Genomic DNA, 15,724 nt, shown 5'->3' with positions numbered 1-15,724 from the left:
GTGTGTGTGTGTGTGTGTGTGTGTAAAAATCCAGATTTTCGGATATTTTTGAACATGCCAATATGGCGGCTCTGGAGCTACATTGTGTTTAACTGTTTCTTTTTAATGCCCCTCTCTGTTACAAGAAATAAGGTGTGGGTTCTTGGATTTTGAATGATGTCGTATATAAATTGGGGGGTGGGGGGGGGGAAGTGGCTTGTGAGTACCGATTATGATTCATTGATAAGCGTAATGACGCCATACGTAAGGCTGGCATGGCTTGTGACATCATGGGTAGGACACTGATATGCTCTCGTTATGTCACCATTGTAAACAAACATAGCCAAAGAGTTCGTTGTAGTATTACTAATATCCTTGCAGGAGGAACAAGCGTAAATTCAGTTGCTTTCAGTCTGTGTAGCCCACGTCTGGAATCGCAGCGAATAAAATCAATGAATGGCTGCAGGTGAAGCATGGTCACAGCAAAATATCAGCACCGGATATCAGAAATTTAAAGCAATCGTTCTGTTACTCAAGTTAATATGATCATAATGGCAACACTGAACCACAAGTAACAGGATATGGATGACATAGCAGTGGAGCTGTATAGGAATCATTGGTACGTAATGGGACAAAGGTCTACTGAAATTTATACCAAACGAAGCCTAAACGAAGAGAAAAACTACTATAGCCGTTTACAGAAGGTGTAACCGTCTTGATATCTAACAGATACACACTGGCAGTATAAGAGACTACCAGCCGGTCACGCTTCTAAGTGTGGATTTTAGCTTCCACACGGGCATACTGCCCGCATCTCGTGGTCGTGCGGTAGCGTTCTCGCTTCCCACGTCCGGGTTCCCGGGTTCGATTCCCGGCGGGGTCGGGGATTTTCTCTGCCTCGTGATGGCTGGGTGTTGTGTGCTGTCCTTAGGTTAGTTAGGTTTAAGTAGTTCTAAGTTCTAGGGGACTGGTGACCATAGATGTTAAGTCCCATAGTGCTCAGAGCCATTTGAACCATTTGAACTGGCGTACTGAACTACTGATTCAGAGACGTTGCACGTTATACTGAAGTCGTACCAGGGTAGCATGATAGTGGATCAGTTGATTTTAGCCATTCTGTCTGCTTATAGAAATCTTTTTCACATGATCTGTTGCTCACAGAACATGGTAGGGTTGTTTTTGACATCAGAATTCTGACTGGTTTGATGCGGCCCGCCACAAATTCCTGTCCTGTGGTAACCTCTTCATCTCAGAGTAGCACTTGCAACTTATGTCCTCAATTATTTGCTGAATGTATTCCAATATCTGTCTTCCTCTACAGCTTTTGCCCTCTACGGCTCCCTCCAGAACCGTAGAAGTCATTACCTTATGTCTTAACAGATGTCCTATCATCCTGTCCCGTCTCCTTATCAGTGTTTTCCATATATTCCTTTCCTCTCCGATTCTGCGTAGAACCTCCTCATTCGTTACCTTCTTTTTTAGATAATGAGAATTCCAATTACAGTCGAACACCAATATGTGAAGGCGGCCAGGAAAGCAACAGGTTTCCGCCGGCACGTTACAGATATGTTAGAGAAGTGCTTCATGGGCTGTAACACCCACTAACGATACACCATGCCCTCGTGCTACATACTGCTGTTTGAAGAGAGCTCTGACAGGCATATCCTCTACAGTACGTTTCATGATCTTACATAATCTTACAGGAGACAATTTCGTTGTTATCGGATATCGCTTCCATGTTGGCAGGTGTGCCATGATTTATAAGCTTTTATGAGCAGCCATTGTCATATTCAACAGAGAATTGCAAAACATATCTGTGGTATCTCATGATTTCCAGGCCAAGTTCTAACGATTTATTTTTAATAGATACTGAATCTTGACAGGAAGTTCTGTCGCCTCTAAAAGTTCAACGCCTTTTTCAGGAAATCGTCCTGGCATGCTGGACTACATGATCTGGCCGTGGGCAGAACGCTGTGCAGCCGTGCCTGCTCTACTTACTGGCGTTACCTTTCCCACAGAACACGTCCCTCGAATTGTAAGTATCACATTAGCAGGAGAAATGTAACTAGTGTATTATATTATAGCTCGAGAACGACATAAAAATATTGCTGCCTACTTCCTTACTTCCTCTGCTTTAGACTGTGCCGGAGATTAGAATGGATCCTGTGGAATCAAACAGCTCTCTTTTGAGTGCACCTTGTAGATTCGCCTTGTAGATTTAAGGTTGGGGTGGTGGTTGTTTGGGGAAGGAGACCAGACAGAGTGGTCATCGGTCTCATCGGATTAGGGAAGGATGGGGAAGGAAGTCGGCCGTGCCCTTTTAGAGGAACCTTCCCAGCATTTGCCTGGAGTGATTTAGGGAAATCACGGAAAACCTAAATCAGGATGGCCGGACCCGGGATTGAACCGTCGTCCTCCCGAATGCGAGTCCAGTGTCTACCCACTGCGCCACCTCGCTCGGTTTTGGAGTGCAGTTTTCCGGTCTGTAGATTATTCTGTTGCTACCATTTTTGGAATATCCTCAGATTTCGTAGCCTGTTTGTAGTGATAGGTATGCCAGTAGCTTATAAAGGGGGAGATGGGTCCAAATGCAGACAAAACCACAAGGTCTATGTCACGTCGGTTACCCCTCTTGTCACATCTCCATTGCCCTCTCCTACTTCTTCCGCTTCACTTCCACTTATCCTGTCCTCCTATTCCTGCATCTCCCCGCAAGTCCCTCTCCACAAAACATACGGCCGGTATTAAATTATTATAGGCTTTTTTAATAAAAAAGTTATGCTCGAGCAGGGACAAGGGACGGGGTGTTTTTATTTAATTACTAGCAAACTCGGTAGTACTTCGCAATTGCCAAATATGTATGAATTAGATATATGTCTTAATCTCCCTCTGCCTTCTCTCCCTGTGCATCTCCTCCTCCTCTCTTTTCTCCATCTTCTTCTCCTCCCTCTGTCCACCACTTCCTCCCCACTGTCTGTTCTCTCCTCCTCCCCCCCCCCCCCCCCGCCACCCTATGTGAGTGAGGCAATGCTCCGCAATTGTTAAATACGTATGGGAATTGGATGTACGTACTAATCTTCTCTCCCCTCTTTCTGTCCATCTCCTCCTTCCCTCTCTCTATGTCCATCTACTTCTCCACTCGTTCTCTCCCTGTCCGTCTCTCTTCTCGACTCTCTCCGACCTTGAACCTTCTTTACTGTTACTACCAAACTACCACCAACACCAAGATTGGGAAATCAAGTCACTTAAAATGAATGGGTAAATCGGCTGGGATCATTGGCATATGGGGTATGAAATACCTCTGCTGCTGCTGGACTCGTGAAGACAGTAGCTTGAATGACAGAATTTCGTGTACTTGTAATATGTGAACGGGGAGGATTACAAATTTTCGGATGCTTCAGATTCAGTATTAGTATTCTAAACATTAGCCGCTAAGGCCGGTATTACACTGTCAGATTTCTTTGTCAAAGATTTGATCAAAGTTGTGATCAAATATTCGTCAAATATATTTGACAAAGATCTTTGACGTGGTGCTAAAAAGGGGTATTACACTGTCATCATATTTTTCGTCAAAGTTCAAGATGGCTGACAACAACAAAAAAGTGTCCAAATGTGTGTGGAATCTTATGGGACTTAACTCCTATGGTCATCAGTCCCTAAGCTTACACACTACTTAACCTAAATAATCATAACGACAAACACACACACACACACACACACACACACCCATGCCCAAGGGAGGTCTCGAACCTCCGCCGGGACCAGTCCATGACTGCAGCGCCCAAGATCGCTCGGCTAATCGCTCGCGGCTGGCTGACCACAACATCTTGTTATTAACCGCAGCAGTTGCATGTACCACAATTGCACTGTGTGCACAAGCGGGAGAGAAGCGGGGAAAAAAAGGAAACATACCTGGGTGAAGCCGTGGGTTTTACCACGACACGATAAAAGCATTCAACAAAACTTGTTACGTGAGCATATAGTGAAGGACGTCAAGTCGTACATCAGTTACTTGAGAATGGATGAGCATACATTTCTGTATGTGCTCAGTGAAGTGTATCATCATATCACAAAGCACATTACTCACTCTAGAACTGCTACATCTGCAGAAGACCGGCCCACTGTAACACTCCGATTCCTTGCTACAGGAGAGAGTTAGGTTAGGTCAGGTATCCAATCTTCTTAATCTATTTTGGTATTCATGGTGCCTCACGTTGTAAACCACCTCATCAGCTTCATACTTCTATTAATTTTGTAGTTGTCGGTACACACCAATTGTATTTACTGGCAATGTTTATAAAAACACTACAGATGACAGAAATCTGCAGCGATACTGGCGCTCCACGTGGTATCATGTCACAATGCAGTGAACAGAAGACAAGCGACTTCTTTGTTCAAATCTACAGCGAGGCCATTTGACAAAGATATTAGACAGAGATTTTGGACAAAGAAATTTGATAGTGTAACACCGGCCTAAGCCATAAATACACCTTTTCTGTTTTCTGTTAAAACCGGTAATGAGGAAGTAACCAAAACAACACATAATTTTTCATACAATTTATGTTTAACTTTATATACTACATAAGAAGAAAATTATGAGTATATACGGGAGAAATAATTTGTCTACCTGTTTAAATGCCCTGATACGGTCTGGTGTGTCCACAGTAACCTGCCCTTCCACACCACCTCAGACAGCAGACACCGAATAAAAGCTTCTAGAGGTAGACAAGATAGCGTTGTTCGAAGGGAAAGGCATCTGACCCACACACACACACACACACACACATACACACACACACACACTCACTCACACACACACACACACACACATTCACACATGCATGACCAATAACTCTCTTACGGCCTGCCCCCCCCCCCCCCCCCCCCCCCCCTGTGAGAGGGGAAGTGATGTTTAGAGTCTCACGCTGTCCCTGGGCTGCCTTGCAGCTGCTCAGATGCGCAAATCGGGACCAGCATACAGTCAGAAAAGAACTTCTCCAACTACTATCAATACAAGAGGTCAATGATTAAGGAATTTGTTACTAGCGCACTCGAGCAGATGTAATGTCGGTGGGTTGCTCACGCGTTGCCTGCGATATGTAAGCTATAAGAGAATCTCAGACCAGATAACAGTGTTGTCAGCAGTAGGAACTGTGCAGCAGTTGTACTGGTAGTAGCGAGGAGTCTGGTGTATCGAGTTGGCTGAGCCGGTCGTGTGGAGCGATGGCGGTGCCTGAGCGTTGTAGTATAAGGTAAAAGCAGCCTCGCGCATATGTAGTATTGTTATATCAAGTCCCATGTAAATGGTTTTAAAAAAGAAATTTCTTAATAGTAATATTTCTTATAAAAATTAACTTTTGACAATAATTCAACTCAATTTAAGGATTTTACTAATTTCTCCAATCCATGGTAATCCTGATTATTGTCGCGTCCGGCCATTCTGATTTAGGTTCCCGTGATTTCCCTAAATCGCTCCAGGCAAATGCCGGGATGGTTCCTTTCAAAGGGCACGGCCAACGTCCTTCCCTGTCCTTCCCTAATCCGATGAGACCGACGACCTCGCTGTCTGGTCTCCTTCCCCGAAACAACCAACCAACCTGATTATTGTAAGGACAAATCAGTTGTTTCTTTTTATACATGACAAATCTATTGGCCAACATTGCACTGAGCTGTGCCAGAAAAATTTCTTATAGGAGCAGATATATATGCATTATCCGGCGACCTTATCGAAGTAAGAATTTTCAATTAATTCAGTATGATCTTTCAGGGCCATGACGCAGCACTGCTGATGTCCAAAATTTACCAGTTTAAATTCACAGTCAATTATTGAAGGGTTATAGGTGAGCGACAATGTTATTGACAGATTAGTCACATTTTATTATTGGTAAGTTACGGAACTTACTATTGATAGGTTACGGAATTTTTCTGTTGGGAGGTTACACTAAATGTGAGTGATACAATTAATTATAATTTTACTGTTGGGAGGTTATAATTGTGTTTTTTACTGTGGGGAGGTTACACTTTGCGTCGTGTTGTACCAAAAAATTCGTACCTAAAATAACGTCTGTTGTCAATAAGGGAACAATACAAAAATTTGAGTGGAACGTATGACCTGCAATACAAAATGATAAGTGTGTCTGTAATTTTACATCTACTCCCTTACCAGATACTGCACCTTTTACTTTAGTTTTTTTAATGGTAACGTAGGATACGTATTCTCTTTGTTACATTCCTTGAAAGTTTCTTCATTTATAACTGACATAGGTGATCCAGAATCGATTACTGCTGAAAATGTGGAAGATCTAATCTTTACTTCTATGACAGTGTGGGAAATGTTTTTTTTTGTATAACTGGATTTTCATGTAAAAGAGTGTCTCGGATGTCGTCAAAAGTAATAACATTTTCGTGAACAAGATTCTCTGTGTCAAAAGCATTGCTTGCGTTGCTGGAAGATTCATTCTGCACTGTATCTAGTCAAATTCTTTCTGACGTGCTGTTATTTTCGGGAGGATGCTGTGGCATTTCAACTATTTGTACTGTTCTGTTATTTCTTCCTGACGTATTAGGTTCGGGATGATACCGACTGTCTGGTTCATTCATAATAATCTGTTGTGGTTGATTCTGCTGCTGGTAAGACCGACTGTTATTAAATGTACGATGAAAACTGTGCTCATTAGTTTTACGTCTGTCATGATAGTCATTACTATACGGCGCGTTGCGATAGGAATTGAAATGATGTGTCTTCTGCACGCAGTGATTTCCTTGTTGCTGTGCGTTACTATTTGGCGGAGCCGACGCTATACGTGTAGGCAGCGAAACATTAAAGCTTGGTTGACCTTGAAAACCACATTGTTGGTTAGGTATGGTAACCGGCTGGTTTTGTTGCTGTTGTGGTGAAAACCCTCTATTGTTGCCAAAATGTGTCTGCGATTGCTGAAAATTTTGTACATACTGATGATTAAAATTTTGTCTGTAATTAAAATTGTGGTGGTATTTCTTGTCATTTCGGGAGTGTCTAATGAAAACTGTCACTTTCAGATAAAACTTGTCGTATCAGGTTTTCTTTACTCATTTCTAATCCTAGATAGATTGATAGTTGAAGAGCTGTTTTGATAGACATAAAGGATAGTAAAAGAGAAGGCAGCAGTGCAGAAAACTACAGATGAAATAGCACTACCATGGCTCGGGGCCCTGTGCACGCTGTGGCACATATTCACTGAAGGGTAATGAATCCCCTGGGGTCACTTACACGCTGCAAATAAATTTTAGTTTCTGCATTACAGGCAATGCCGGTGGAAATGCAAAAGTAAATTGTTGTATCCAGTCCAAAGGGTGAATCTGTGTTCTGTCATTCTTAAATACCTTACATTTTCTCATGGATAGGAAGTGCTTATAATCAAAATTGTCGTCTCTACATGACTGAGCAGGTTCAGGTTTGTGTAACAATCTGTTTGTCTGTGACTGATCAGAATCTAAGACACGTACTCTCTGTAAATTGCCTAAGTTACACTGGCTGTGTGAGTGTGACAAATGTGCAGAAAGTGGCGTATGCTGTGACGTGTTAAAGGCTGAAACATTTATCATTTCTTGCTGTAAGGATGACAGTTTTCTACGTAATGTATTACTGGACGAAGCTATCTCACTGATCGTATGCTGTAAATTTTGGAATTCGGGTGTTTGATTGAAAGAAATTGGTGACGTATCGTCTGATTTGCTGTCATTATTATTTTAGATAACGTCAATACGACTGGCCAATTCATCAAATTTTTCAGTCAGTGCTTTTAACTGATCGTCGTTTTTAGTATCACAAGCATTAATTTTTTTTTGCATTTTATATGTGGTTTTGTTTAATTTCTTAACGTCTGCTTTAATGGCATGTTCAGTAAGCTGTTCAATAGAGGTTTTCCTTAACTTGTTTTAAGTTCTCATTAGTTTGTTTAATGGACCTGTCATATTTTTCATTCAAATGTTTGAGATTTTCATTAAGTTGTAGCAATAATGCCATAACTTGATCCATGCCAAAATTAGCGACTCTATTTTCTGTGCTGTGTGATGGTGTATCTGCATGTGTCACGTTTTATGTAACCATTTGGTCATTGTATGATTCACGAAAAGGTTTGCTAATCGGATGTGCAGTGTGGGTCACTACATCGGAATCAAATAAATCTGACGTATTTTGACTACATTGTTCATTTTCGTTAGTAACATTTAACTGATCACTGTGTAAATTTTGCAAATCAGGTGTGTCAAACTGGGCAGCGTTCATTGTAACGGAACGTGCCGCGTCATCAATTGTCGTTAAATTAAGTGTGGACAAGACTGAATTTGTTTGTTCATCATTTGAAATAAAATCATTACTGGTGCTCGGCACGCACTGAACTATAATTGGAGGATTATCATTATAGCACTGAGTGTCGCTGGTATTATCAGTCAAATTATTCAAGTCAGCTTTTTCACTCATTACGGATCTCGATGTACTGTTAGCAGTTTTACGCAGCATTTTCACAACTCAAAAGTAGGCACAAAATCAAAGACAAAGCAAAATGGAACAAATACAATAACAACAAAGAGCAATAGATTGCCGATGATCTGTGAAAGGAAGAGTGACAAATAAGTAAATGCGTTGAGCCAGATGCAAACTACATTTAACATTTGGTAAATAAGAGCTGATATATAACTGACTACTTCTCAGAAATTCACAAAAATACGATCCTGGCCGGTCGCCAAGTGTAACCTCCCCAAAGTAAAAATGCCTAACCTACCAACAGATAAGTTCCGTAACTTACCAATAATAAAATGTGACTAATCTGTCAATAACATTGTGGCTCACCTATAACCTTTCAATAATTGACTGTGAATTTAAACTGGTAAATTTTGGACGTCGGCAGTGCTGCGTCATGGCCCTGAAAGATCATACTGAATAAATTGAAAATTCTTACCTCGATAAGGTCGCCGGATAACGCATATATATCTGTTCCTATAAGAAATTTTTCTGGCACAGCTCAGTGCAATGCTGGAGAATAGATTTGTCATGTATAAAATGAAACAACTGATTTGTCTTTACAATAATCAGGATGACCATGGATTGGAGAAAGTAGTAAAATCCTTAAATTGAGTTGAATGATTGTCAAAACTTAATTTTTATAAGAAAGATTATTATTAAGAAATTTTTTAAAACCATTTACATGGGACCTATATAACAATACTACATATGCGCGAGGCTGCTTTTACCTTATACTACAACGCTCAGGCACCGCCATCGCTCCACACGACTGGCCCAGCCAACTCGATACACCAGATTCCTCGCTACTACCACTACCACTGCTGCACAGTTCCTACTGCTGACAACACTGTTGTCTGAGATTCTCTTATAGCTTACATATCGCAGGCAGCGCGTGAGCAATCCACCGAAATTACATCTGCTCGAGTGCGCTAGCAACAAATTCCTTAATCATTGACCTCTTACACAAGTACTTAATATTCCGAAATATGCAAACATTACAACCTTCCAGATTTAATAAATACTAAGTAACAAATATCTGCTGCTGATTGGAAATGAACTGGCAGCCTGCAGAGCCCCAGCCAGCGACTCATTACCTCCTACTGCATACAGCAGAGCTCTTGGCATTGCTCCTTCTCATGCAGAGAAGTGATCTGTTGCTTCAGAAGTTCTCATTGGAGGCTATTATAGCGTCATAGATCTCCCCAGTCCATCTGACGGTTTCGGCCGCTGTCTGTGGCTGAAGAAGACCTCGAGCCAGATGCAGTCGCTTGCCCTGTTCCAGAGGTAGCCTCTCGGCCCGCAAGGTCCAAGCATTCACAGAGAGTGACATTAGTGGTGAGTGGGAGCTCCAGTCTTAGGTTTTTGATTGGGCCCCTCAGGCATATGGATGCCAAGTAGTGGGAAGAAATCCAGTGTACACTCTGTGCATATCAAGAGGGGTCATTCCAGATGTGGAAAGCGTGCTTGCAGATGCCATGAAGAGCAAAGGGTGCAGCCAACTGCAGTTGGTGGCTCATGTCAGAATTTGTGTCGCTTTGGATTGGAAGAGATTATCTCTGGTTTCGGCTAGTTGAAGTGGTAAAGTTGGCCCGTCTTGCTTGTGAAATAAAGGTGGAGCTCACCACTTGCAGCATCGCCAACAGAACTGACTACGGTTCTTTGGTACAAAGCCGAGAGGTGGGTCTGAATCAAAAGCTCAGACGGTTCTGCGACCATGTAGGCAGGACGTTCCTCTACTTGTGCCATAGGGTGGTGGGGTTAGGATTCCGCTTAATAGTTCAGGGGTCAGTTACACACTGAAAGCGGCTACACGGATAAAGGGGGCCGTGTGGAGGGGACTGGGCGTTTTTTTTTCTTTTTTTTTTTTTATGTCAGAGGGTCTCGGGAAATTACAGAAATGGCATCACTCTAAGAGGGTGCAGGGCAAAAATAGGAAGGTGACTTGGTAACAACCGATAATGCAGCGGTAAATCGTCGCAGCTGTGTTGGGAAAGAATCAGACCTCCAAGTGCTGATAGAAACCAACGAAGCTCAAATCGTTATACGTACGGAAAACGAGTTAAAGCCGGAAATAAGTTCAGAGTAAATTTTTACGAAGAGCCTAACTGTGTTCAGAAAGGACAGATTAAATACAATTGGTGGTGGAGTGCTTATTCCTTTCAAAAGTAGTTTACCTTGTAGTCAATGTGAAGTAGATATTTCCTTGAGTTAGTATTGGTAGAGGTTACAGTTGACAACCGGAATAAATTAATAAATGGTTCCTTTTAGCGATCACTAGACTCACATGATGCAGCAGTTGCTGAACAGTTCAAAGAAAATTTGAATCTCATTTTAAACAGGTAACCCAATTGCACACTTGTAGTTGGTGGTGACTTCAATTCAGCCTAGATAAATCGGCGGAAATACATGTTCAAAGTCGGTGGTACGCATAAAACGTCATCCGAAGTCGTACTGTATGATTATTTTGAACAATTAGTTCAGGAGATTACTCGAAGTTTAAATGTTTACGAAAACATTCTTGATCTCTTTGCAACAAATAATATTGAGCAAATAGGGAGCATCATGACGGTTACAGGTATAAGTGACCACAGCGCTGTTGTAGCGAGAGTGAATGCTGTGACATTCAAACCCACCAAAAACAAACCCAAAATACATTTTTTTAAGGCAGATAAGAATTCGCTTGACGCCTTCCTAAGAGACAATCTCCACTCCTTCCAGTCTGACTAATTAAGCGTACACCATATGCGGTTTAAATTCAAAGAAATAGTATCGACAACAGTTGAGAGATATATACCAAATAAATTAATGAGAGATAGCACTGATCCCCCGTGGTACACAAAACAGGTCAGAATATCGTGCCAAATTTAAAAGAACGCAGAACCCTCAAGCTTGGCGAAGTTCTACAGAAGATTGAATAGGTTACACAAGGAAGCTCTGTCTCAAAATCTGGCAGAAAATCCTAAGAGATTCTGGTCGTACGTAAAGTACACCAGCGGCATACTTTCGCTGCTTGATAACAAAGGTGCCACTAAAGCAGAGTTATTAAACATGGTTTTTCCAAAATCTCTCCACCAAAGAGGCGAAATAAATATTCCAGAACTAGAAGCAAGAACAACTGCCAACGTGAGTAACTTAGAAGCAGATATCTTCAGTGCTGCGAAGCTGCTTAAATCACTTAATAAAGACATGGCCTCTGGCCCAGATTGTATGCCAAAGTATGGTGACACAAAAGCTTCATACTTATTAATCACATACAACCACTCGCTTGTCGAGAGATCAGCACCTAAAGACTGGAAAGTTGCACAAGTGAGACCAATATCTAATAAAGGAAATAGGAGCAATCTAACGATCTGCAGTAGGGTCTGGGAACATATTCTCTACTCGAACATTGTGAATTACCTCGAGTGAAACGATTTATTGACACACAGCCAACACAGGTTCATAAAATAACGTTCTTATGAAAGATAACTAGCTCCCTATTCCCACGAAGTACTCAGTGCTATCGACAGGGGATGGCAAACTGATTCCATATTTTCAGATTTCCAGAGGGCTTTTGACACTGCGACTTCTAATCAAATTGCTTACCTTACGTATGGAATACCGTTTGAGTTATGTGACTGGATACGTGATTTCCTGTCAGAATGGTCACAGTTCCTTGTAACTGACGGGAAGTTAATCGAGTAAAACAGAAGTAATATCTGACGTACCCCAGTGAAGTGTTTTAGGACCTCTGCAGTTCCTGGTCCACACAAACGATTTAGGAGACAATTTGAGCAGCCCTCTTGGATTATTTCCAGATGATGCTGTCGATTACCTACTTGTAAAGTCATCAGATGATCAAAACCAATTGCAAAATTATTTGGACAATATGCATCTGTGCGAAAAGTGGAAATTGACTCTAAATACACATGAGTACTAAAAGGTATCCGCTAAATTTCGATTTCACGATAATCTTACAAATCTAAAGGCTGTAAACTCAACTAAATACTTACGGATAACAATAACGAATACCTTAAATCGGAGCGTTGACACAGATGATGTTGTGGGACAAGCAAAACAAAGACTGCGACTTATTGCCAGAAGACTAAGAAAATGCAGCAGGTCCATTAAACAGACTGCTCACGCTACACTCGTGCGCCCTCTTCTAGGATATTAAATGGGATCCACATATAGGAAGACTGATGGAGGACATCGAAAGAGTTCAACGAAGGGCAGCTAGTTTTGTACTATCGCGAAATGGTGGAGAGAGTGCCACAGATATGATACATGAATTGGGGTGACACCGTTAAAATAAATGCATTTTTCGTTGCGACACGATCTTCTTATGAAATTTAAATCACCAGCTCTCTGCACAGAGTGTGAAAATATTTTGTTGGCGCTGATCTACATAGGAAAAAATGATCATAATAATAAAATAATAAAAATCATAGCATGCATGGATTGTCTTTACTGCACTCTGTTCAGGAGGAGAACGGTAGAGAAATAGCTTGAAGGTGATTCAATGTGCCCTCTGCCAGGCACTTAATTGTGAACTGCAGGGTAGTGATGTAGATGTAAATCTTGTCAGTGGTCCTCTGCAAGGCAGCACTGAAGCATTTGAGTCGTGTTGTCACTTCCTCTACGCTCTGATGAAACACGAAAGTAGCCACTCCCATCGAAGCATTGTGATCATCGTGAAGGCCTCCCGTTTATTTCATATGCTTCTCATTGTTCCTAATCTCGACTACAATTTCACAGACTCCATCTGGGGTCAGGCCACCAGCCACACGTTCCACCCCTATGTGTCAAATGGTACAGTCGCTGATAGAAATCGCCAGACCCCTCGCCTCATAGTTATCCTGCGCTGCATAGCTTTAGTATCTGCTAACAGAGCATAACGCGCAAGGAGACGAAGTGCTGCCAATATATTGTCTACATGTAGGAGACTATATTGCTGCCGAATTGTTTATGTCTTACGTTTACCTGTTGCGTTCAATAAGCCAACGAAAAAAAGCTATTTAGTATGCACTGTACACATACAAATGAATTACAAATGGTTATGATAACGCTACGTGAAAAAGTCCGCTTTGCCGGCCGAAGTGGCCGTGCGGTTAAAGGCGCTGCAGTCTGGAGCCGCGAGGCCGCTACGGTCGCAGGTTCGAATCCTGCCTCGGGCATGGATGTTTGTGATGTCCTTAGGTTAGTTAGGTTTAACTAGTTCTAAGTTCTAGGGAACTAATGGCCTCAGCAGTTGAGTCTCATAGTGCTCAGAGCCATTTGAACCATTTGAACCAAAAGTCCGCTTTAATAAAACAAAGTACCCGAAACTGCCACGAATTAGCTGAACAATACGCACTTTCGGTTTTGAAGCCATGAATGTCTACCTTCAGTCCACAGTCATACTGAAGTAGCGCTACAGGACTACCACAGAAGTATGCGAATGTAGCAGTTGGGACGGATACAGAACGAAATCCATTTAGCAAATCATTCAGTGCCACAATTAAGTCAACACAGTTGACAGAAGGAGAAAAAGCAGACACTAACAAGTGTGCATTTCAGCAAGTATTGCACCTTTACATCTACGGGGTACAGAATTAAGGTAGCGACAAAACTTGTGTAGGAGAAGCTGTATTAAGTTGTAATAAGATTTATTAAGTGATGGCCGATCTGGCTGCTAGTGGCTTTCTCACAGAAGAGGTAAAAATTTTATCTTCAGCAAGACTAAAACCGAAAGCTAGAAAACCGAAAACCCGAAGTGCGAACACCTTACTGCTATCGCACAACTGCGTCAAAAGGCGCTCCCTTGTTGTTCCAATGATGGCTAAGAGAGAGAATTCGCAACGTAAATGGCGAAGTAAACTGCAGGTTCTGTTGGAACGAGCTTCCTGGGCTCGAAACCACAAATTTGCTACCTTTATGTCATCCCTTAAGTGAAAATAAGTCAGAATATTTAGTCTAAATGACAAGAAAATATCAAGTGAATTTATTAGCTAAATTCTGAATAAAATCAGGAAGTGAATCGACGGTCACACAGTCGCGAAACATTTTCTGCAATGTTGTCAATTCTTCTTTAGACTAGCGACAGGCAGAATACTTACGCTCATCTGACGTCAGCATTCAGCTGGCTGGCACTAGACGAATTTCTTTAGTCATCTGAAACTATATTTTATTTGCAGCATATGATATTTGTTTACAAAACGTGAACATCCACAAGCAGTGCTGTGTAGTCTTTTCATTAGTGTTATGTACTAAAAGTGATGCCAGTGCAAGCATTCAATTCAAAAGCTGTTTCAAATATATAATATTAAATACATATAATGTCAATAGCGTCTGGTGATGCTTAAAAATCGAATATTTGCCAGTCAATGAGTTTTGTAATTTGCAGTTTGCTTAAAGCAGAAGGCAAAAATCCCTACGACAGCCACAGAAGAGGAAAACCGCCTAAATAATTTTCGCTACTCTTATTTACGATGTTCGATTTGCAGTCGGTGCATCTGGATATCATTCATAACTACGCGTTAAACCCAAATCATATTTACAGAAATGCGAATAAAAGTCACTTGCCTATACTAGGTATTTCTGCTCCCAGTCAGTGCGGTGACAGACGTCGACACCGCGTCTTCGCAGGGCGAGCTTCCCTCGTGCTATCTAGCTGAATATTCATATCGGCTGAGTAGGTCTATACGAATTCTGTCGTCACTAGTCTAAAGGAGAATTGGCAACTACGCAGAATAGCTTTCGCGACTATGTGGCCCTCGATTCAGTTACTGATTTGGTTCAAAATTACCCTGGTAAGTCCACTCGATATTTTATTGTCACTTAGATTAAATATTCTGAATTATTCTCATTTAAGGGATGATATAGAAGCAGCAAATTCATGCTTTTGAACCCAGGAAACTCATTTTAACAGAAACTGCAGCTTACTTCGCCACTTACGTTGTGGATTCTCTCTCTTAGCCATCACTGGAACAACAAGGTGGCGTTGTGCTAGATTATAGGTAAAGTGTTCGGCCTTCGGGCGGAAGAGTACGTTAGTACTCGGTTTTAATCCCCCTAAAAACAAGATTTTTACGTCTTCTGTGAGAGAGCCACTAGCAGGTGGATCGACAAGTAGTAGCGAATGCCAGGACATCTTCTCCTCCATACGTTTTCTCGCTACCTTGATTCTGTACTCGGTAGATCTTAAGGTGACAAAGTTGTTTAATTGCACACTTGTCAGTGCATGCTTTTTCTGCTTCTGTCAACTGTATTGGCTTAATTGTG

General features: G+C 41.7%; 1 protein-coding gene across 1 annotated transcript in view; it reads left to right on the top strand.

Annotated features, from left to right (window-relative positions):
- Positions 1-15,724, top strand: part of LOC124594932 (glutathione S-transferase omega-1-like) — a 102,682-nt gene that overhangs the window by 81,302 nt on the left and 5,656 nt on the right. The window contains exon 4 of the mRNA XM_047133435.1: positions 1,902-2,014. Within this exon, the coding sequence (XP_046989391.1) occupies positions 1,902-2,014 (113 nt within the window). The remainder of the gene's footprint in view (positions 1-1,901; positions 2,015-15,724) is intronic.

This window comes from Schistocerca americana, chromosome 1 (assembly GCF_021461395.2).
Source record: "Schistocerca americana isolate TAMUIC-IGC-003095 chromosome 1, iqSchAmer2.1, whole genome shotgun sequence".
NCBI lineage: Eukaryota > Metazoa > Arthropoda > Insecta > Orthoptera > Acrididae > Schistocerca > Schistocerca americana.
The sequence above is the reverse complement of the archived record's forward strand: the minus strand, read 5'-3'. Positions and strand labels throughout refer to the sequence as shown.